Source organism: Trichomycterus rosablanca, chromosome 21, assembly GCF_030014385.1.
Source record: "Trichomycterus rosablanca isolate fTriRos1 chromosome 21, fTriRos1.hap1, whole genome shotgun sequence".
In the NCBI taxonomy this organism is placed as follows: domain Eukaryota; kingdom Metazoa; phylum Chordata; class Actinopteri; order Siluriformes; family Trichomycteridae; genus Trichomycterus; species Trichomycterus rosablanca.
Window position 1 is genome coordinate 8792931 of NC_086008.1, and position 26034 is coordinate 8818964.

At 38.4% G+C, this 26034-nt stretch overlaps 1 protein-coding gene across 1 annotated transcript; it reads right to left on the reverse strand.

The window, feature by feature from the left end:
* Positions 1-2138: 2138 nt before the first annotated feature.
* serinc5 (serine incorporator 5) lies at positions 2139-26034 on the reverse strand. Its single transcript, XM_063017430.1, has 12 exons — positions 25945-26034; positions 17900-18067; positions 15834-16012; positions 14698-14780; positions 13148-13241; positions 10599-10810; positions 6063-6155; positions 5838-5964; positions 5100-5169; positions 4277-4313; positions 3847-3994; positions 2139-2380 (listed from the first exon to the last, which is right to left on the reverse strand). Exons 1-12 carry the CDS (start codon positions 25969-25971, stop codon positions 2236-2238), a joined length of 1383 nt encoding a protein of 460 aa, XP_062873500.1. The 5' UTR covers positions 25972-26034; the 3' UTR covers positions 2139-2235.

The following is a 26034-nucleotide window of genomic DNA, read 5'->3' on the forward strand; positions in this document are numbered from 1 at the left end:
GGTGGTTTTGTTTGTTAACTTCACCATTCACATAAAAGTTTGCCTCATCACTGAACAAAATGTTCTGTGTAAACTGAGGGTCCTGTTCCAATTTTTGTTTTGCCCATTCTGCAAATTCACCATTGGCAAGCAGTTTGCTAACTGTAGCATGGGAGATGGGTGGTCTCGTAGGGTGTCTTGCATTGAAATCTGCTGCAATGACCCGGGTACTGCGTTCACCAGACATCAACACAATTTCTATCCGCTCCTCACGTGTTAACCTCTGCGACATGTCAATGGCTGTAAACAAAGAGAAGCTTGTAAATAACTCATGAAAGAATAAAGTTACGTTAAAACCAAGCACACCATTGTTTTTCTTGTGAAATTCTCAATAAGTTTGATGTGTCACATGACCCTCTTCCCATTGAAAGTTGGATCCAAAATGGCCGACTTCAAAATGGCCACCATGGTCACCACCCATCTTGAAAAGTTTTCCCCCTCCCATATACTAATGTGCCACAAACAGGAAGTTAATATCACCAACCATTCCCATTTTATTTAGGTGTATCCATATAAATGGCCCACCCTGTACACAGTGTTGGAATTAGTAAAATAAACAAAGGAATGAGAGGTTAATATGAGCACACCTAGTGGTCACCGAGAAAGAGTAATACAATAGAAAGAATTCTAGCATTTATCTTTAGCATATTGTAAAAGAGCACCAAATCATTCACAATTATTAAAGCTGTAGTACAGGAATAGACTTCGAACTGTTCGAGCCAAATTGGGAATGTCAGGATGTTTAGCCTCTACCAATCTGCACATCGTGTGTACACTCATATTAACAAACTGATGCTGCAGCAGGTGCAAACAGCTTTAATTAAAGACTTTCAGTGGGCAAACAGTGGTCACTTAATAACACTGACCCTTATTTCATTTACATCTAGAACAATAGGACATGAACATGTTTTTGTGATTTTTACCTTTCACAAAAATGTAGTAACACTTTTCTGCATTTGACAATTATACTTAAAATAAAATATCAATACGATTAAGATCATACCCTCCCAGACTTAAGGCAGCACACACACACACACACACACACACACACACACACAAGTATTTTGTTTATAATGCTAATGTAACCAATACAAAAGATGTCATTCTTATTATATATAAAAAAACAAAATCCAGTTTTAGAAATGTATTGTCTTATGGTAAACACAAAAAGCAAACAGAAATGCTATTTTTAATTGTACACATTAAATAACATTGCCTACACTAAGCACTTAAAAAACACAATAACAAGTTAGAAAACTGTAAAGTAAACTGATTTTCCACGACAGTGCAACACAACATTGTTTAAAGTATTAAAGTTTAAAGTATTAAGTATTGTGTTTTGTAGTAAAACATCTTATTTACACTGTAATTTAAGCATGTGAGTACGGCTCTACTGTGTTCAAACAAAGCATCCAAGTCACATTTGGATTTGCTATAAAAAAGCCACTATGCAACTGTAATTACCACAGACACACAACCTCAAACCTGGAGACAACACCTAGCTCTTCTTGCTCACAATCTAATTAACTTATATCTACGAACTTAGCTTTTATTTTGTTGTAAATTTGGTAACAAACTTTTTATTTTGCAGATTAAACATGGTTGAAGTTCAGTGTTACTTGGCTAGCGGAAAGCTACAGAACAGGCCGATAGCGTTTCACCGTCTTGATTAAACGCAGCATTCTTCACAAGTGTGTAATCTCTTAAAGCTTAAAGAGAGAGTGCGCTCAGTGAACGTCTGCTCTCGCAGGTACATGATTACACTATATAAACACAAATTGGCCCCTTAGGTTTGTTCTTAGCTCAGCATAGTGGCTGTTATATTAGAAAGTAATAATTAATTAACTAATTCATTTTTGGTGTAAACAGTATTTAAAAATGCAAATTGCACACAAATGATAAAACAAATTCTAGTCAACTTGCATAGAATACTTGATCTAGTAAAGGATGCTAATGTAACACTAATGTGAAATGAGCCTGAGTTTTCATACTGTCATGATTTTTTTCCTTCTATTTTTTTTTACAAAAATGATAACAATATGCCTCCACTGCTAATTCACCAAAACTCTATAATTGTAACATGAGAGATTTGCCTTACCAAGAACTAGTACCAAAAACATATAAAACCCATAAAAAACAGTAACAGAAAAATCTGTCCAAGCTTTTAGTGAACAGTGGTGTGTGTGGGGATTGCCTTTATGCTTCAAACCTCTGTGGGCAGAGCATGGGGGCCACCAGGGTCCACATGTAGAGAATTAGACAAACCCAGCATGATGCCATCTTAATCCAGAACACTGACCAGCTGCCCTCCAACAGTCTCTCGATCTTAGCATTGTCGTAACTGCAGTGGAGCAGAAGACACAGAAATGAGCTTCGGTTTGACTGCGATGTATCAAAATGTAGAAAAAACAGTGATAAATACTTCAGAACCAAACTGGAATGACTAACATTTAGGAGAAGAAAAATAAAATCAGTTAATATAAAATATTCTAATATTAAATGTGGTGTTTTCCAGACAAGGTTCTGTAATCTGACCAGTTTTGTTATCCTTCAGTCAACAACGAATTACATGAATTCTAAAACTAAAAATGGACTGAAACATGATACTTAAACCACAGCAGGTTCTAAAGCCAGTTATTTTCACACATGCACTTTTACCTCTGAACAAAAGACTAACATGCAAGACATGGTTCGTTTCCTAAAAGCATAGTTCTATAAGTATGTCTTTATGTTCCATCAGAAAAGGCTTTGTTAGCCTCCTTTGTGTTTTCCAAAACAGGTTTCAACCAACATTTGCTGCCACTGTCAGGAAATGTATGTGCTTTTGTTGTCACTGTGATTTTTTCTTTGGCAAAAATAGTACTGAGACACAATATTCTTCCAGCAGTAATTAGTAATTATTACAGCATTTTTTACAATTGGTTTTATGTATCAAACAGCCCATTCTTGCCATTCAAAGGCAGTCATAAATAATAACATATCTCTGTGGTCTCAAACAAGAGACCTCATAATTTTGAATTCATTGACACAACACCGTGGTTTATCGCTTTGAGCTGAGCCACAAGTGCGATAGAACATTCCCTAAAGTCACTATAAATAAGTGACAGGTAAAAGCATTTACATGGTAATCTGTATTTACGAGGGATCTTCAAAAAGTTTCCGCACTTTAATATTTTGGTTGGAAATGGTGAGGGTGGGAGGAGTAGTAATCGGTCGTGTCTAAAAGACTGAGAGAGCTTATAGTCCGAATTTAGTGCCATCTGATTTCTAACTTTTCGGACGCTCAAAGAAGCTTTAAGGGAAGAAGATTTTCATGTGGTGATGATGTGAAAGCAGCGGTGCATCAGTGGCTACAAGCTTAACCAAAAACATTTTTTGCTGATGGCATTAAAAAGTTGATACACTGTTGGGAAAAATGCATTAAAAGGTGACTATATAGATAAGTGATGTCATTTGTTTTTAAAATTCTTAATAAATAGAGTACCTGTACCAGCTATTCATTCATTCATTCATTCCATCCATCCAGGCCAAAATTATTATGTATGATTTGGTTGAATTCAAGTCTGGGGAAAAACAGTCTGCCAAACAAATGACTAACATGAACTTTCTGGGAAAAGGGAATAAGTGCATCACTTAAAACACAATTACTGTCAGGTTGTTATAATGTTCAGTCTTTGCTCTGTGCACATTGGCAGCCTTTACAATAGTATTTGTTATTAAGAAATATTGCCAGATACAACAGACATGGTGTGACCTGTCAGGACTACAGAAAATAATAGATTTTGACCATCGTGTAAAATGACTTACTGGAACCAGTTTGTGACAGTCATCATGACATAGAGAGAGGCGAGGAAGAAGACAAAGTGGAAGAAGGAGTAGGAGTAGACTGTGCCCTCTTTCTCATCATAGAAAACATTCTGCCCTCCTATAGTCCGTTCAGAGCCTTCATAATCACCTAAAACACATGCACAACACATGTAGTGTCCAAACATGACCGACAGGTGGCACCATCAAACTTTTAACCCACAGAAAGTTACTAAAAAAATCCACTGTTACGTTTACATTCTCATGTTTGATTCTAAACATTGTGGCTAAACAAGGTCATACAAACGTCGTATACAAAAATGAATAAACGTATGTTTGAAAGCTGGTTGGTCTACAAGCTTATGATTTTCTTAAATGTCAAGAGGTGTGTGTGTGATATTTATTAATAAATAATCAAAGTTTTGAATCTTACCTCCATCATCCGAGCAGCAGAAGCAACAGCGTGCCCTCTGAAATAAACACAGAATTACTGAAACTTAGTTCATGATTATGTATTTATATATTCAATCTAAAAAATAACAGTAAATGCTTTGTGAATGCTTTGGAAAAATAAAATGAGGTCTACTCTACTCTATTTGAAAACAATAATACTTGTTTATTAATGCTAAACAGAACATGCAAATTAATAAATATTACTACACCAAATAAACATTCAGAGTCTGGGATCATAAGAAACATTTAAATACCTGGACTAACAGATCATCAGGCCAGGTCTTCCAGTTGCATAATCTATTACAATAAACCTTTTTTTTTTTTACTTTTTTCAAGCGACCCACAATATGGCCATGATTTGTACTCGACAATCTGGTCCCACTGTGGTTTACAAGATGTAGCATAAAGCCTCCACAAGGGGGCGTCCTCGTACAAGTTCATTTTGTGTATATGTGCCTGTTAAAATTACTTTATTTTATTATTATTATTTTTCTGTGACCCTTTTTTGGCTCGTGACACAGGGTTTGAAAAACCCCTGCAGTAAACAAAGGGGGGGGGGGGGGGGGGGTCTAGTCTGCAACCTCCTCCACCAGCAGGGGTGTTGTGCAACCAACAGAGATCCTCGGAGTACACAGGGAAATTGAGTTTATCCATTCTGAGGCAATGTGGGTTGGGGGCAAGGGGGGTTGGTCCAAAAATTGATAAGGCAAATAAATATTAAACAACAAAAACAAACGTGGTTAAATACTTGTTAACCATCACTGTAATTTTATTATTTTCATTAGAAGGTTTTTGGAATTTACCTCGTTTTCCTGCATGGGGTTATTGTAATCTCGCAAAGCTGTTGAGCTCCTCTTTGTGGTGGATGTCAAACTGCATACAAAGAAAACGAGAGAAAGACACTCAGACTAAGTTCAGCCTATAAGCTCTTCTAATTAATAATGAAGCTTTTCTCTTTACTTGATTAAAACTACTCTTAATAATGACATCTAATAACCTGCAGAGTTGACACAGTTATCCTGGCTAGTTCTTCTAATGCAGCTATAAATGCATATCTCTAAATGTTTTTCAGGAACTGAATGTAATGGAAGTTCGTCTATTTCTGCTAAAGTCTTTTTTCAGCACTTTGTGGGTGGAAAAAAAAAAGCCTGGAAACAGGATGGAAAAATGATTTCATCTCTGAATCACATGGCTGACTGTGTGTGCACATTTCCACCAATAAGGTCTCTGTGTAAATGCGGTCTCAGGCCTTAAAGAGACAGCTTAAACAGACCTGTCTGCACTTGATAGCAAACACATGTGAGGTTCCTTTAGTGTGCATGAGCTAAAAGAAGAAGGCTTTAATTTGATCTTCAGTTTCAGCAGGGATACCTGCTTTTATGTCCAAATGAGCACACTGGTATAACCAGATAACTACATGTTTATACCCCATTTCTGACTGGTCTCTTTACACACCCTTTTAAATAACCTGGTTTCTCTAGGAGAGGATTTGCTTTGATAACAGAAATACAAGGTTGAAACCCTTAAAGAAAAGTATTTACCAGGAGTACAGCACACATCCGAACAAAATGACCGTTCCGACTCCAGTCACTATTTTGTTGTCACTTTCCGATCCAGAGTTGAAGGGAAACACACAGACGGTAACATTCTTTCCGTCTTGCTCCACCACTGGAATTTTAAAGAGAGCACAGAATGAATATGAAAGCAACCATTGGGGTACAATAGTTGAAACAGACACACAGCTGAGGACAGACAGCTGTACTTACTTTCAATAGGTTTGCTGGCCAGGGCTGAGAAGGTGAGATACATGACGTACACACTAATAACGGCTGGCTGAAGCAGACCTGATGTGGGTTGGACTGTAGAAAGGACACAGTAACATGTGCTTCATGTCACACATTAATGTCAAAGACTTTCACAACATACTTGTCTATGTCAGGTTTCTGGAGTATGTAGCTTCAAAATAGTGTTTTTTTTACTGCAAAGACACCATATTACAGCCTATATCATAACCTGCAATCCATAGCATGCAAGTCATTGTATTACATGCAGGGATTCTGCTTAGAAGGTAATGGGTAACCATCACACTTAACATTACTCAGCATCCTTCAGCACCAGACTCCTCCACCCCCTGTGTAAGAAAGAGCGCTACCGCAGGTCCTTCATTCCCGCAGCCATCAGGGCTTACAACAACATGTAATATATCACTCATATCTACACTGACATGTCTATAGTGCAATACAAAAAGTGCAATATGTAATATATTGTTCATATTTTTTATGTATATATTATACTCATGATAAGTACATCACTTGTTTTTTTTCTATTTTATTTATGCATTTTCACCAATCTAGCGTAGTCAATTTGTCTTCCGCTGCTGGGGGATCCCTGATTGCAGTCGAGGTGAGTATACTGCTGCTCAGCCTTTTGCGGAACCCTTTCTCACCTATGCACTCTGCAGAGGCGCCTCTCTATCTGCCAATCAGGGTCCTTACACAGAGCTTGAAGACCCCACCCACATAGTCCGGTCATCCCACCCTAGCAGAACCGTGTATGTTGCAGGCACTGCCAATTATGCCCGTTAGATGGCGCCCAGCTGACCGGTGGCAACGCCAAGTTTCAAACCGAGTAGTTCTGAATCTCGCCGCTGGTCACTTGTGTTTAAAGGAAATCCTTTTAGTGTAAATAACTATACACTATCTGGTAGGGGTGTAACGATACCCTCTGCTCACGATTCGATTCGATTCACGATACTGAGCTCACGATTCGATTTTCTCATGATTTTTTTTTGAAGTGTAAACAGTGCAAAACAATGCACATTTTCTTGTACATTTTTTAAACAAAAAAAAAACTTCAGTCCCTTGCAATTAAAGGTAATTACCAAGAACAGAGTACTTTACTGTAACCTAACAGGTTTACCTAATTTAAGTTACTTATTGCCATCTTAAATTGAAAATCAAAGTAATCAAACAAGCTCATTGAGCTGAGCTGAGTCTTTAAACAAATATTCTTTGTTGCTTGAACTAATGTATTAACAAATTACATGTAAAATGAATTACTAATGTAAAAAAAAAACATCGTATCAAATGTTGAGTATATAAATAAATCCATTTAAATAATAAACATGGAACAGAGTGCTACAACAATAAATTATAAAATACAAAAAAAGACCCATCTCAATTAGACCAAAAGGTCTGACTGTGTATATTACTTGTAAATTTGCATCTAGAGTGAAAGAACACATCAACAAAGCATCACTCAACAAAATATAAATGAAAATGTGCAAAAGAAAAAGCAACATCCAGGTGACAGTATTTGTAAGTATTTAGTGAAGATTGGCATTCAGAAAAACCGAGCTCATCTTTGAGGGGTTGATCCTGTTTCTCCTTTCTGTTATGATCTGCCCTGTTTTGGAAAAGATTCTCTCTGAGGGGACAGATGTTGCTACAATACACAGTGACATGTATAAGATGTGGGTCTCAGTGGGTCTGAACTTCTCTGTTAAAGTGGTTCCTCGTGTCCAAACTTTACTGTTTCCTGTCACTCATTTTCCTCACCTTTCCAGCGTGTAATGTCTGGCTACGTAAAGCGCAATGTAAAACTTCATCAAGTGCTCTCTCTCTCTCTCTCTCTCTCCCTCCTGTTCATGCGCACGCTGTCCGTGTGTGTGTGTGTATGTAACCCCGCCCCTCCTGCTCAGTGTAAACACACAAACGTCACCACGCATCTTGACCAATCACGTGCGGCTTTAATGAAAAAAAAAAAAAAAAAAAAAAAAAAACCGGAAAAACAACCGAATCGGCTCCGGATCCTGCCGTTCATTTTAAAGAGCCGACTCTTAGAGCCGGATTGTTCGCGACCGACCCATCACTAATAAATTACAGAACGCATGTGCACTCGTACAATCGTGCAGATGTCCACGATGCACATCAGCCCCGGTTCTGGACTGCTTTGCTTGGGGGGGCAGTAAAACCTAATGAGGGGGCATGTTGATAGTCATGTTTTTGAAGCCAGAAATATATTCAAGGCTTGATTTGTGCATGAATGATGACAGCCAAGCTATTGATACTGGCTTAAAGTGATGTATGAGGTAAAGAAATAAAAATGCATGTTTTCGAACTTAAACTTAAAACCCAATGATTAAAAAATACATGTTGATTATGTAAATGGAGAAAAAAGATTATCTAATTGTATTTCATTTTAATACGCCCCCTTAATTAAATTGCCATTACTAATAGAACAACTCTATTTCTTGAAAGGCTTTAATACAAATTTAAGTCAAAGCTGACAAATGTACCTACACACAGACTGAGAATATTCAAACGTGGAAATAGGAATGAGTGAGAATATTTATATTATTGGGAAATTAAAATATAAAGAAAACAAAAGAATACTAATTCTGTAAAAAAAAAAGTGTTTACCAGTATACCTGCCTCTCGCTCACACTAACAGAACATATACTGCCGAACTGAACTGTTTGGGGCAGTCTGCCGATTTTTATATGACTCAAAGAGCCAATCAGGAATAAGCAAGGAAATATCTTCACACTGTAAAACAAAATGCATTTTTGTGATTGGTTCAGAGATAATTTTAAAAATAGCCGTTGCTTGCATTGTGCTTGGGGGGGCAAAGACACAATTTGGGGGGGCAATGCCCCCCTCAGCCCCCCCCTAGCGCCGGCCCTGATGCACATCGCTACATTTTTGCATCGCGATGCATCGTGAAACGATGTATCGTTACACCCCTACTATCTGGGCTAAAGTTAATTTCCGCAAGGTGATCAATAAAGTCTTATCTTATCAATGCATCAAACATCTTCACATTAGCATTTAACCATTTACTTCTTTAAAAATAACATGTGAAGTGAAAACACCAAAGCAGAATTTTTTCAACACACAAAAAAAATATCTTAACAAAACAAGAAACATGAAGAAAACCTGATTTACATTTTTACACTGAGATTTGTTACAACTTAAGAATTGATTCCTGTATTTTTTCTTTCTTCTGTGTGTGACACTAAAGTGTTGAAATGTTTCATTATTCTTTAATTTGAACTCTAAATTACAATCATTGTAGGTAATGAGACACAACTGCAAGATGAACAATCAGGCAAGAAAATTAGTCACAATTAGTGAGCTAATTACAATGTTAATTACACTGTACAATTATTAATTACAATCAGGGCACTCTGGGACCTTCTGTGGTTTGGGGGATGCCTACAGTCTATTACAGGCTCATTAAAGTTTAATGGATTCATGTATTAAATATTTCAAAAAGTAAGATTGAAATTTGACAGGTCTTATTAATGGCAGTACCAGGTGCTAAGATTGGACCTGTCACCAGGAGGGTGGCTCGTGGGTAGCACGACCTCATAGTAAGAAAGGTCCTGGGTTCGATTGCCAGGTGTAGCAGACTGGCTCCTTTCTGCGTGGAGTTTGCATGTTCTCTCTGTGGGTTTCATCCAACAGTAAAAAGACGTGAGGTGAATTGGAGATACAAAATTGCCTGTGATGGTGTGTTTGAGTGGGTTTGGTGTCCAGTACAGCATGTTTTTGGGAATATTGAATAATGTCTGGTACATTCACTTAAGTACTTATTTAAAACATCTTTTGCTACTTTAGTTTAATCAAGCTTTTAGTGCATTTCCGTTTTTGACGAACACCTTCTGAAACAGGGAAATCTGCATGGCATTGTATTGGAAGGTAACACAACCACCAGAAAGAAAGATTATGACATGGTGATAGAAAACCAAAATAAAGGGCGCTTGGGTGGCGCAGTGGTCTAACACACTAGCCCATCACTCCTGGGATCCTGAACTCGAATCGACCGTCTGGGCACCTACACAGACACACAACTGACTGTGTATCTGAGAAGGGGAGAATGGGGGTGGAGGGACAATAATCAAAACACAAAACATTCATGACAGGACAGGTAGTTACTGGTTACACAAAATTATTTCGTTCAAGTCTTTAATGTCAAACACAGTCATGGACAATTTTGTATCTCCAATTTACCTCACTTGCATGTCTTTGGACTGTGGGAAGAAACCGGAGCTCCCAGAGGAAACCCACACAGACAGGGGGAGAACTTGCAAACCCTGAACAGAAAGGACCCACGCTGCTCCACCTGGGAAACAAACCCAGGACCTTCTTGCTGTGAGGCGAAAGTGCTACCCACTGAGCCACCGTGCCACCCGCATTCCCCCACTAACTACCACTGTGTTGTGGATGGTTAAAAGCCTAATTTTAAACAAACTGCATGTGTGCTAGTAAGAGAAACGAACAGTAGATATGCTGACTCACAGGTCTGAATGCAGGGTGAGATGGCCAGCAGTGAGACAATAATGCACAGGGCAGAGTTCACTCCCAGGAAGATCTTGTTGAGGAAGCAGGCCTCAGCATGCGTGTAGAACATAATCATAAAGATCATGGCACCCACCGCCACAGAGAAGAGTACCAGTGTGACAAAGGCCAGCGCTGCATACCACAGCTTGTTGTAGGTTACCCCTGAACTCCTGCACAAAGGAAAGAGAGAGACAGTGAGGTAGTGTGAGTTTGTCAAATATCAAAGGCATCTAATTACGTTTTACTATTTAATTCCACTCCCATGACACCTAGCAGTATCTTACTGCATGACTTGAGCTGGCAAACTTATAGCAAAGGTTTAGCTTAGTTTAATCTAAGTAAATATGTTTAAATTAATTAAGAAAATAAATAAAAAAACAAAAAATAAATAAAACAGTTGCTGTCATTCATATGAAGCTGTAAAAATGTTGCATTAGTTGTAGTCAGCTTTGTATTGCTTATGTAAAATGAATAATTGAAGTTTAAATGTTGGTACTTTGCTAACATTCTTCAAGTTGTAAATGAAAGAACTACTTTTTGCTCAACAAGTGAAGAAACCTTTCCACTCCTGTCCCCTCAGCAGGGACTGCGTTTTCCTTTTTCTGTAAGGTAGGGCTTGTTTATTTTTAGGAGAGAAGACGGTGATGCTTTTAGCCCTGTCTTGTGTTTCCTCTGCATTGTTTTCCTGCTTGTTACTTCTGACTCCTTTACATCATCTCCTGCTTGTCAAAGTATTAATTTAAACACAATAGAGATGCTGTGGCAAAACCCAAAACAAATAATTCATACCCAAAACAAATAATTCATGCCTAAAACCTGATGGTGGCCTAAATCCATCTAAAGCATATATGAAATCTAGCATTGCTGCTAAAAATGGTTTAATAACTGTCAGGATAGGGGGCAAATTACTTTTTCTTTAGGGTAATTTACAAGTTGTGGTTGGAGTATGAATTTCAGCAGTTTGGCTATGTCAGAGGATGAAAAAGGGGAGATGGAAGGTGCACTTTCAGTGCCAGTTCCAAGCCCAGACAAAATAAGAAGGGTTATTTCAGAAAGGACATCATCACCAGAATGATCCACCGTGGCGACCCCTAAATGATATGTGCTGAGGTTTGCCTTATATTTTTAACTGTAGAGTCTTAACCTACGTGTTTATTGGTTATATTTATCACAAAAGCATGTTGACTTGAAATACAGTGTCATCTAAAGAACTGAAGGTCACAGACATTCCAGAGTGGTTATTGGCCTTGTCCTTCATGCACTTTTTTACAGATTGTAGATTGAGAAATCACCAAAGTGTTTGCAAGTGTGCATTAAGAAGAATTGTTAATAAACTGCTTGACTATTTTAAAACTTAACGAACTTCAAGCAATATTATTTAATATATAATTAATGAAATATAGTTAATTTTATTCATTTTTAAAATCATTCATGCTGTTCTTCAATGGTCAGGACTCTCCCAGGACCACGATAGAGCAAGTATTATTTGGGTGGTGGATCATTCTCAGCACTGCAGTGACACTGACATGGTGGTGGTGTGTTAGTGTGTGTTGTGCTGGTATAAGTGGATAAGACACAGCAGTGCTCAACACTGTCACTGCTGGACTGAGAATAGTCCACCAACCAAAAATAGATCCAGCCAACAGCGCCCCGTGGGCAGCGTCTTATGACCACTGATGAAGGTCTAGAAGATGACCAACTCAAACAGCAGCAACAGATGAGCGATCGTCTCTGACTTTACATCTACAAGGTGAACCAACTAGGTAGGAGTGTCTAATAGAGTGGACAGTGAGTGGACACAGTATTTAAAAACTCCAGCAGCGCTGCTGTGTCTTATCCACTCATACCAGCACAACACACACTAACACACCACCCAAATATCATTATCACTGCAGTGCTGAGAATGATCCACCACCTAAATAATACCTGCTCTGTGGTGGTTCTGGCAGAGTCCTGACCATTATAGAACAGCATGAAAGGGGGCTAACAAAGCATGTAGAGAAACAGACTACAGTCAGTAATTGTAGAACTACAAAGTGCTTCTATATGGTAAGTGGAGCTGATAAAATGGACAGTGAGTGTAGAAACAAGGAGGTGGTTTTAATGTTATGGCTGATCAGTGTATATACAAAAGTAGAACCATAACAACACACTGTGCAAAAGAAGAGGTCTGAACACTTTCGGAATCCACTGCATCCTTATACACTAATAAACTTTGTAGGAGTGCGTAGGTGGGTGATCTATAACCTCACCTCCCAGCTGCACTGCATTTTTTATTGTGAAAATTACAGACAGGCAGATAACCATGAGTCTATGCTCTCAACTGCCCTGTATAATGAACAACAGTTGTGCTGCCTCAAAAGACAAAATGCTGGACACGGCAATGGAAACAGAAACTCTGAACCGTTTCCTAATGTCTGATGTTTTTCCATTGCTAACAAAGCAGGAGAGAGAGTGGAATAGAAAAACATTTCAATTTTAGACTAAAACAGAGAAATATTTCATACCAGTTCTGGTTCCATCTGTGAGCAAACTGAACAAGCAGCATGAGCTGAATGAGGAGGAAGAGGAAACCCCCAGCAGCTCCCACATAACGCCACACTGAGAAAAAGGGGGGGATTGAGAAATAGAAAACGGGAAAAAGAAAAGAACAAAAAGGCACATTAAGCCGTCATTCTGAACAGTTCCTTTTTTCTGCCGCTGACAGTCATCTCACTGTGTTAGTGGCACTTCTCCAGATTGCTGCTTGATACCACTGACAGCAGCTAATTGATTCATCAGAAAAACCATGCAAGCATTAAAAAAAAGCCTTAGTGGTGGGTGGGACTGTACTGAAGCAGGCGTTCAGCTGCCATACAATTTAAAGCCCTATTATTAACAAAAATAAAGAATAAAATAAATAAATGAACACAAAATGGCTTTGTTTTCTTTTTCTAATTTTTATTAGAAGAATTTTATCATTCACATTAGCAACAATGACATGGTTGGCACTGGGATAAGTGTATTATGGTGGAGTTTAGTAGTTAGTTGTTGTCTGCCTACCTAAAATCTTCTGTGGTCAGAACCAAACTGTCACTGATAAAGAATAGTAACATTGGGTACATGGTAAAATATAAACTACAAGCTGTACCAATAGGGTATGTAAACCTAAACCAGCAACCAATTCTGTTCATGTTTATCAGGGATGCCAATATTGTTGGAGAGGCTGTATACCAGCAACACAATTCACTATGATTATATAGTCGTGCTAGCCCCACATACAATACAAAAATAATGAACTATAAGGCCCTTAACCCCAATTGCTTAGACTGTACACTGTCGCTCTGGATAAAAGCGTCTGCTAAATGCCGATCACACATGGAGTACCATGATACACAAATAATTCATTCATGCTAATAAGATCTCAGTTCAGGACAATAATCTATTTTACTGCACATTCAAAGCCCACAGAATGAAACTAGCATGCAAAGTATACACCGATTAAGCATAACATTATAACCACCCCCCTAATATTGTGTTGGTCCCCCTTTTGTTGCCCCACACGCAACAAACAGCGATGCACTGTGTATTCTGACACCTTTCTATCAGAACCGGCATTAACTTCTTCAGCAATTTGAGTTACAGTAGCTTGTCTGTTGGATCGGACCACACGGGCCAGCTTTCGCTCCCCACGTGCATCAATGAGCCTTGGCCACCCATGACCCTGTCGCTGGTTTACCACTGTTCCTTCCTTGGACCACTTTTGATAAATACTGACCACTGCAGACCGGGAACACCCCACAAGAGCTGCAGTTTTGGAGATCTGACCCAGTCGTCTATCCATCACAATTTGGCCCTTGTCAAACTCGCTCAAATCCTTACGCTTGCCCATTTTTCCTGCATCATCAACTTTGAGGATAAAATGTTCACTTGCTGCCTAATATATCCCACCCACTAACAGGTGCCGTAAATAGATAATCAGTGTTATTCACTTCACCTGTCAGTGGTCATAATGTTATGCCTAGACAGTGTACAATACTGTAAATGAGATGGTTAACAATTCAAAGTTATACTATACCTTCCAAAAACTTATCTTCCCCTGGTAAGAAGAAGCCTCCTGCACAGCAGGCCAGCAAAGCCAAGAACTTAAAGAACCAGAACCTGGAGAGCCAAACAGAAATAAACTGGTGTCAAAAAGTAGAAAACACCGTGTAAAAACTCCCACCTCCGGTTTTTCTTTAAGCACCTATTTAGGCAGAAATTAAGGTCCAGGTATTTTTAATCAAAGCTGCCATTCAATGTTTAATGAAGTTCATGTATAAATATATTTATATATAAAATATTTATTTTGTGCTTTTTTTGTTTATGTGACTCAGATGTGGCATAGTGGTTAAGGTACTGGACTAGTAATCCAAAGGTTGCTGGTTCAAGCCCCACTACTGCCAGATTGCCACTGTTGGGCCCTTAAGCAGGGCCCTTAACCCTCAATTGCTTAGACAATATATACTGTCACAGTACTGTAAGAAAATTTTGCACGATGTGACAACACCTGTTTGGTTAGAACTACATCATCCTGTTTAATTCGGCATTTGTCAGAATACACATGCTGTTCGGAAAGGAATCCTGTAAAGCCTGTTTGAGGGCAGCAAACCTTCATTTACATTTACATTTTCAGCATTTAGCAGACGCTTTTATCCAAAGCGACTTACACAATGAGCAATTGAGGGTTAAGGGCCTTGCTCAGGGACCCAACAGTGGCAACTTGGTGGTGGCGAGGCTTGAACCGGCAACCTTCTGTTTACTAGTACCTTAACCACTGAGCTATCACTGGCCCCTTCAGTGTGAATTCCTTCTGTTCCACAGTTCGAACACACAACTTCCTCTTCTCCTGCACATCATTTGCATTTACCAAAGATCTAATTATAACTGCCTTATGAACTGTTGCCTGCCATCCATTGAATTTTCCTTGTGGCCTTTTAATTAGTACTTATTTAGTACTTTATTTTAGAGTGGGAGGGTAATGAGGTTTGAAGAGGAGCATACAACAGAATATATCTCCTGAGATAAAACAGCCAGCCAATGATATACAGCCTAGTAAAACTTTGAAGAATCCGAGATTGCTGCAGAGGGCTGGGGACAAAAGATCAGGAGAAATAAAGCAAGTTCTTCAAAGAAAAGAGAGAATTAGGAAAGGACTGGACATGAACAGCTTACCCGTTGTGCACGGCTGCCCGGCACCCTGTGCTGCTTTTAACTTGAATGGTAAACATGGAAAAGAAGAAGAAGAAGCATGCCATGCCAAAACAGACTTTGTAGACAGCAGAGTAGCCCACAAGAGCTTCGCAGTTCTGTCCAGCATTCAGCTTTTCACAAATGTCCGAATAGAATGGAATCTGAAAACAGACCAATACAGAAACAAAATCAATACAAGGTATATGAAGGTTCTGGTCTTGGACAAAAAATGAGTGAAAAAAACATTCCCATCCAACTAAAATATGTGAACTTTAAGCACAAGGTCTTATTTAAAAATTCACAAGAGGTATGTTTTAGGTACTTATGTTTTATTCAGTTTGAAATGCAATATAAATAACTAAAACATAATTTTATTTAAGATTAAATATTAGTCCTGCCAAATATTTTAGCCTCTTTGTAGCCTGTGAAATAAACCCATCTTATGTAGGGCATGGTATATTTATAAACTAAGTATTTTTAAAATTTCTGTGGCATTTCTATTGTGTCATTAACTGTATAGTTCTTAAAGGGGAAACTTAGCCTGCATTGGACTTTTACAGGGTCTGTGTATTTCTATTTACTTTGCGGTAGTGTGAGCTCTTCTGATGCTTTTCCAAAAGGCCTTTTGTGGCCAAGCTCGACTTTATTCAGCTCTTGTTCTAGCCTGGCATTTACGCAGAGGAGAATCAAAGGACGATTAAAGGGTGGAAGGAATGAAAAAAAGAAACACAATGGCTAGGTTCACATTACAACACGGCACTACAACATTCCAGTTTGAACGTCTCTATAGCTGGCCTGGATTCTTTTTAATTACAGTGTGGATACAATTAATGTTTAAATAATATGCTGCTTTGCTGAGGGGTGTAATAGTTAGTACTGTGGGAATGTTTAAAGTTTTGTACACAGGATGTCAGTGGTCTTGACCATGCAATTTCATCTGCCACAGCACTTTATGGTTATATGAATGTGTGGTTTGGCTAATGTTGGACTGCTTAGTACTTCCTGCCTACTTATGGTAATGGTGCTTCTCACTAATGCTATGAAGTCAGTCCTGCAGTAAGATAGGAGGGGATGTTATGCACTGCAAAAACACTAAACACAGTGGACACAAAACTGCAAGACCCTGAAAATCATTATTGGTTTGCTATTCAAATGTACTTCTCTTTTACATTGTGTTGTGTTTTAGCTTCTAGGGGCATTAACAAAAAGCTAGCTGTGTACAAGCAAAAATGGGTCAAAGGTTGCTACTTTGTTCTGTTTTTTTTGTTTTTTTTTATTTAGATGCAATTGTTCAATTAGCATCGTGCTTCCTCTCTGTCTATGCCGAACCCTGCCCTGACGGAGGTGATTGAAGCTAACCCGTATCCCCTCCGAAACACGAGCAGCAGCCAGATGCATCTTTGCCACCCACACATTGACGAGTTTGGCGCCACCTAGCGTTGCATGCGGAGAGACACACCCTAAGGGCACCCTCTCCCATCTCTGTGTAAGCGCCTCCAATCAGCCGGCAGAGAACGCAATCGCATTCTGACAGAGAGAGACCCACATCCGGTTCTTTGTCCCACCCCCCACATGAGCAACCGGCCAATCGTTGCTCATATAGCCACTCAGCTTCGAACCGGTAAAGCAAGGCTGGATTCGATACCACGCTTCTCAGAATCCAGCCCTGGTTGCAGCGCGTTTCTTTTTACCGCTGCGCCACCTGAGCAGCTTGTTCTGGGGGTTTGAATCCCTGGCTGGGCTCACAATAGCCATTGGGGGAACACATGACAGACAGTGCAACCTTAGTGCAGGTCCTAAGACTGGTTGCATCAAGAAGGGCATCCAGCATAAAAACTGTGCTAAAACAAATATGTGGTTGAATGATCCACTGTGGCAAACCCAAAGGGGGGCAGTCGAAAATAAACATGCAATTATTGCTTTATTAATATTATTCCAAATGACATTATAGAAAATTAACAACTTTTTCTTGGCATGGGAACAACAAATACATTTATAATGAAGCTTCATTTGGAAAGTTCTCTTATATGATAGAAATAAGACCTCACATGATCACGCATTAGCGCTTCAACGGTGGGTGACATCATGATCACACAGGTGACTGTGACCAGCATGAAGTAGAGTGCATACATGAAGCGTGTCCCTGTGGACTGCTTGATCTTCGGACAGCAGCCGCAGCACAGCGAGCAGGCGGCTGAGCCACAGCAGCAGGCCATCTACAGAAAAAAAGAGATGTGTACATTACTGCGCACTTTTAATGTGGATTAACTGGGAAAAAAAAACCTATATAAACATATGAATTTAAACCTGAAAAATGTAATATTTCATATCTAAGTTGAGAATATTAGAGACTGACATGTGGTTTATAATGAGTACATCCTTTAAAGCCTTTTCAGCTATACCAGTAAACACATTTAGTAGATACATTATCTGCTATGCTGAGAAAGCGCGCGCACACACACACACACACACACACACACACACACACACACACACACACACACACACACACACACACACACACACACACACACACACACACACACACACACACACACACACACACACAGAGAGAGAGAGAGAGAGAGAGAGAGAGAGAGAGAGAGAGAGAGAGAAAATGCAGTAAAACCTCATTGGACGGTTCTCCCCTAGCAGCAAAAAAGTCATTTTCTATTGGACAGCAGGGAGACAGAAGAACATGTTTGTTACTATGAAACTGAGCTTCAGAACTATGTGAGGTAAAGCAGTGAAATAATGAACTTAAACACATTCTCAGTGGTTGTGAGATGCAAACGTTTGGGCACCCTGGCCAAATTCTGTTTCTGATTTTTGAATAGACACAATTCATTAAAAAAAAGAAAAATGAATACAAAGTTACTTACTGATTTGTTTTTTCCTTATTTTTTATTGTAGCATGTGCCAATGTTTGTACCACAGCTTGTAAAAGATTTTTATAACCAGCTGTAGTACTTTAATTACTGTTTAAACTTTTAACAATCTACCCAAAATATCTAACTGATGTTCAAGTTAGAGAACTTTGAGGGCCAGCCTGAAAGCTTCAGCTTGACTTTCTTGACCTACATATTGATGAATTTTATTATGTGTCCTAAATCTAATAAGTCTTTTATTAGCATCAGTTTCTTGTTTTTGAGAATTTGTTGATATTTGGTAGAATCCATTATGCCATGTACACATGCATTGTTTTCTGTGTCCATAACTGCTACTTAATCCCAATTTATAATACTTAAAACCACATGCTTAACAGCTGGTATGATGTTCCTTCCATTAAATTTAGCCTTTTCTTTAAATAAACCTTTGTTTATTGTGGTCTAAAGTGTTATTTATTTATTTAATCATTTCTCAGAACCTGATCCTCTAGCATTATAGCATTTGATATCAATGTAGCCCTGAACAAGGCCCCCCTTGCTGGGATGCCCCAACTTTCCCAAATATGAGGAACCACCTAGTATGGATTAACCATCTAATATGCTATCAGCTAATGCTATGCGATTGGACCCACAGAGACACAGACTCTACAAGAAATCTGAGGGAGTCCTGTGGTATTCTTGTACATTTTTGGGGGGATATAAACAAACTGTATTTTACTGTGACTTTGTAATACTTTATTGGCAGTATCAGGATATCAATTATATTTCAGGATAATCTCATTTCTGTGATTTTTATGAAACAGCAACCCTCTCACAAGTGGATAAACAGATTACAAAACAGAAAAGTAATATTACATTATGTGAGCTGTTTGGCAATGGAAAGGAAAGCAGCTGCTGAACAGGATGTTTTCAAAAACCACACTGAATGTGTACCTTGAAGTCTTCAAGATACACTGGTTGAATAGAATTTGGTATAAGACTGGCAAGCACAAACAAGACTGACCCATCCATAAAAGCTATTTATAAACAAGAATAAATACAACAAATCCATTAAGTTATGAAAGAATAAAACACAGCTAAACACTTAAAGCTAATAAGGTGAAATTACAACTAATGTGACCTGGACAGCATCAACAAAGTCCCTTCCTAAACAAGTGGTATGGAAACGTTTCCCTGCCACTGAAGACAGGTGGCCATCACAAGAGACTTTAGTGATTTCAACACCATGGTCTCCAAAAGTGCAGAGTACTTCAGAAATATCCCATCCCCCACTATCCCAGTTCAGAGACAGTAATGTTACCGCACACAAAAGCCTGTTCTCAAACTCTTGTAAGTTTCTCTTCTGTGCTCTCCTGCTGTCAAAAGGTTCAGGGTTAAAGGTGATTGGACCCATGGCCTCCACACAATAAAGTCTGAGAGCTGCTCAAGTCCCTCTCTGGTTTATGTTGTTTGGCTGTATTCTTGAGAATTTCACTTCCATTGGGGAAAATGATTTAAATTCATCCTCATTACTTGTTATTATTCATACAAACAGTTCCAGCACAGTTCCAGCACAGAAAAACTTTATTAACAGGCCAATTCATTATAAAAACCCAGGACACGAGTTGCTCTCATCAAGAATATTCCAGATTTGCACTGACTTTGCATACACATACCTGCTTTACACAGCACGTTACCAGGAAGCAAGCACCCTTTTACACATAAACAACCCAATACAAACCATGAAGTTCATTGTTGATGTCTTGTTACTTAAAAGCACACTGTCAAATTAGTTAGCAAGTAAATCACTTATAAATAAAATATATACACATCTGCATGAGTAGACAGACTAGACTAACAGAGCCAACAGCTTATTTCAACTACTTGAACCTGCACACGTTTCTTTGGCTGAAGCTCTCTGCACACAAACATTACACACCAGCAATACACATTAGTGCATTTTTTGGCAGAATTAAAGAACACCCTTGACAACGCAGCCTTAAGGTCTAAATTTTGGCTACTTCTAAAGCTTCATTTTAGTCTGATCAAGCTAATTCAAAATTAGATTACTGAAAAGACCCAAAAAAAGGAAAAGTTAAATAGGGAAACACCTTAGTGACACTGCAACAGTCGACTCCAAATGTTTAAGGGAGGCAACAGCATAGACTGCAGAGGAATGCACAGGGCAAAAGCTAAAAGTCAGTATTTCATTTCAATGCGGTGTGAATGTACTGGTAAATGGTATACATGCATTAAATAATCAAATTGCTGGGCTAACATCCAGGTGTATGTCTTTGGATTTTATATACATTTTTGGCTATTCACATAATCACTGAAATGTTAACAGTTAGGAAGATTTCAAAGGCCTTGTCTCCGAAAGGGGCCTGTAAAGACTATAGCATTGTGTTTAAGAGAGTAGTTTTAAATAAATTACCAACAACAAAGCATATTCTGTCAGCTCTTTCAGTAGCTCTGTGATGAGATGAAGTGCCTAGTAAAATACAAGCGGCACCAAATTGCATGTCTGACTCAAAAAGGAATTAAAAAAGAGACAAAAATAACTAACAGCAAGCACAAGGAAATGTTTTAAGAGCAAAAGCAAGCTTTTTAAAAAATAAACCCTATAAATGATACTGCGAATTAAGTAAACTGCATTTTCTAGGTCTATTTCTTTATTTCTCTATGGATTAGAGCGTCTGCTAAATGCTGAAAATGTAAATGTCATGTAAATTAATGTTCCTAGTCAGCATAAATGAATTATAACATTCCTGACAAATCAGCCGATTTAAAAAAAATTAATATTTGTCACAAAAGTCTTTGCAGTAGCAATAAAATGCAATTAAACCAAACATGGTAGAGCATGGTGAATAAATTATTACGGAACATGGTACCGCTTAGGCCCAAATGTATTACTTCACTGATTGTGGGTTGTGCACACTACTTGTGCACAGAAAAATGCTAGTGAGGAGACCCTAGTTACAGCAAACATTCAACCTTTCAACTTCAACACTGCATCAATGGCTTTAGGAGAGTGTGATAGATGGATGTTGCTTGGTTGGCGATTGTTTGTCCGATATAGAAAATGGCTTTTCAGTTGCAAATGGAGTGTGCTGGGGGAAGAAGAAAGTAACCTAAGTAGCCTAAATGATTTTCCCTTAGTAGAAAAATGGAACTGTGCCCAAAGCCTCTTTCATAAAACAGAGGTGATAACAGTGAGGAAAGTAAGATAGTCTCAGCCTGCTGTCAGTTTCACACACTGCTGCAGAGTTACTACTAGCATAATACTATTATCAACACCTAGCTGTGCTTCCACTTAGGGCTGTCGCGCTAATCGCAATTTTGAAATACCGCGGTATAGACCAGCCAACCGCAGGGCATGCCAAACAACCGCATCACCGCGATATTCACGTTTTTTCTTTCTTCCTTCTCTTTTTATTTTTATTTTTTTTTGGTGCAGGGTCCATCTTGTTTTATACTCTTACATTCGGGCGTAATAAATGGTAAATAAATTCATAATGAAAATTAGCTATGAGCGTCATTTTCCCAACAACTGTTCCTATCCGTTGCTGCTGAGTGTCAGGCTTTGTGTTTTAAAATGTAAACAATTGCAACATGAATTATAGGCAAGTTTATTAATGATCAAATTGAGTTCACACTCAATAAATACTTGTAATTTAGACTATATTCAAACAGCCTTGGTGTACTAAAGCACTTAATGACGGTTAATATGGCATTGCAGCCTGCAAATATTCTCTTGCTCGCTTGATGGAATGGTTTAAATGTATTTTTTCGTTGAATAAAAATGTATTGAAACGAATAATAACTTAAAATGTAGTATATATTGTTATGTTAATTATACCTACTAAATAGATAGTTAATAGTGGCGCGATAACCGGGCTAGATCTCCTCTGCTGTGTAAAGTCGCATGTAAGTACAGTACACGTATATTAGTGTAACGAGCACACACACACCATCAGAGAGAGTTTTAGTACCGAGGGGAACATCGCTACCCCACTCAGATCCTCTCTAAACCACATCAGGTGAACATGTTGGTTCGTCTAGCGCGCATGATAACGCAGGTTTAAACTTTTACAGACTTTATTCTTTTTTTTTTTTTTTTACCATATTTTGATTAGATGTGCATTTAAAATATTTAGCCTAAACACTTTTTTTTTCGTTTCACAGTGTTTTTCTAGCCTAGGCTAGAAGCTTAATTTAAACCTTTTTTTTTTAATAGAGAAAAGACGCACATCCCTGCTCTGTTTTGTATTTAACATTAAACACGCATTTCATTGGTCTTAAAGCTGTCTCATCTTTGTCATTATAAAGCAATAATATACCGAATCATAGCCTAACAATAAAGCTTGTTTATATAGCTCTAAAATCTAGATCAATTAAGTAATTAAAAAATTTTTTTTTTTAAATGGCGATATCACCGCATACCGCGATATTGAGACAGGTTGAATATCGCAAGGGGAAATTCTCTCACCGCGACAGCCCTACTTCCACTACTGCTGACATTATTCATAAAAACAAAAAACTATATGCGTTCATGAACATTGGTCTAATAAAGATCATTTGAACCTGAATCACAGTCCACTGGCCAACACATGCTTTGCATCATTTAATATGTTGACATGCACTCTTATCATAGCTGAATTTCCACAGTTGTTAACCTGGAACACCGAAGCACCAACATTTATGCTCCTGAAAAACTCACACCAGCAATCTACTATGCTAGCCCACAAACATAGACAGGAGTCTTGTGTATTAAACTGCTGTGCCTCCTGAGTGCCCCACCCAGGGTTGTTTTGATATGGTAAAGTCTGTACACTCACATACTTTCACAGAGATGAATTACAGTTTCTTCACTACAGCTTAACAATATGGCAAAAATGATTTAAACATATGTCCCAGATTATAATTCATACTTGGTATCCACATCTCAGTATTTGACCTAAACTGAATTTAGTCACTGAAATGTGATTCCACATACATTAAAATGTGACTTGTCAAAATAATCTGTCTATTGTAACAGGTAATCTCACCCAGTATCAATCTGGATCATAAAGAACATACAGACAACTAAAGGAGACAGGCTGCTGAAACATTTATGTAAGAAAAGTATGACTATCTAGTCACAACAATGTACATACTACGACATGGGAAAGTCATAATATAACTGCCCTTATTCATGTCTGTTTTGTCTGCCAGCATAAACACTTACCATCTAATTCAAACTGACCTGACAGATCAGCATTCATGCCCATCAACAATCCCAAAAAGCTGCTCTGAATCTAAATGAAACCCCCCTAAACCTAGTCTGAACTCTGCTGCATTCCATGATTGTGCTGGCTTTTACAAAGGAAGGTGTCATAGTGGCATCAAGTTACAAAGGACGAGGGTGATCCTATCAAGTCCGTCGCCCAGTATCCCAGACGTCTGTGGGCCAGTGACTCCCAACAGGCTTAGCCTTAATGAGCCAGGCTTGCCAGCTCACCATTCTCTAGAGCTAATCTAATGCAAACAAGCAGCCTCATGGATCCAGCTAAGAGATGAAAAGACCACCCGTGGACCACACAAAATACAAAAGGGGGCTACAAGAAAATGAGGGTAACTCCAGAAGGAAATTAGCACATTGAGAATGTAGAAAAGACGATGTTGACAAACGTTTTGTTCCCCTTTTCCCCAGATTTGCTGCAGTTAGGCCTTAATGCTCCCTAATTGTTTCCTGCGCTAAGCTTTATGAGTAAATGTGAACGGCTTGAACGAATTTGTGGGACAAGATGATGGTATTCTAAAAGTAGTGTTTAGACTCGAGTTTAGTCTAAACAGTCAGTTTAAGCAGCACATAGGATAGCATACGGTGATAATGTTGCTACATATTCAGCTCATACTGAGGACCACCTATGTGTTTTTACATCTGCTAATATGAATAATTTCAGCTTCTCTATGTTAACGTGGCAATTTCAAAATAACCCAGCAACCCACCCAACAAGAAGAAAGGTAACCAAGCTTAGATTTCAGTCTTTTTGACAAACCTTTACACAATCCTGACACACATTACAATCTTCACTTAGCTAGCTAGTAAAATCTCCACTATACTAAATCCCAACCATGTAAGCACCCCCACACAGTTTCTCGTACACAGCTGGCACCATGCATTTCTTATACCAAGCAGGCATTGGCTGTATTTTTAGAATAGACAATGTGTTTGATTACATTTAGTTTCTGATAGTTATCTGATTACTATGCACATTTACAGATAAACCCTCCATTGAAATCTTACAGTACATTTGTTTCATGGATGTGTTAATAACGCAATATCAAATATCAATATAATGGCTGGGCAATATAATAATGTATACCGTTATATAGCTGGATCATCAGCCTTTTGTGTCACAATTCAGAACTGATGATCTCCAACTGACCGGAAAGCAGTACTTTGTAAAATAATCATGTAGGATTGACTTTAAACAGGACTGTAATTAAATGTTTATCAAATATGTTCTGTAAAAGATTGTCAACAAGCAGAAAAATACACAATACACAATACTTTTTTGTGTTATATTGCAATATATTCATATTGACCCTTATTATTAGAACAACTGTACCCAAAACTGAAATATACCTTGTTAGAAGGATTGACTATATTGTCCTCACATTATCCATTATATCATTATACTGCCCAGCCATAGAGTCAAATATATTTGGGTGCTATTGTTTATTTTTTCGCAGTTAAATACTTCAGTACTTCATAGTTTTACTTTCTGATGCGGTTCAATTGGTTTGGTGAAGGTTTGTATGTAATATCCCACAAATACCAACCATTGCGATACACTGTCCACACAAAAGGGGTCTTCAAGTATCGCGATGTGATATTTTTTGCCATATCGCCCAAGCCATCCACACAGAGCAGTAACGGATAGCATGTTAGCTAACAACTCTCAACTCCATCATTCCATTTAACAGGAACAAAGCACACTTCATAAAACAGCATTTGGGAAGTAGTCGTGATTGACGACATGAACAAAACGCTTTAATGTTTTCTGAAATAGCATAACAATAACCACACATAATAAAATAGTTTTCTAAAATGGCCAAAAATCCTTCTGACAACAAACTAATGTAATACGAGTGTAGCTTCCCAACAACCACTACAGTCCACATCTCATTTCGAGCTTCATTATTCATAAATGTGTTACTCAAACGCTTTTAACACTTACCTGAGATAAACAGCAAGGGATACACATCTTCAAAACGTTCCCAAAAAATCCCTTTTTTCACAAGTATAGCTCCAGTTCGATACAGATGTT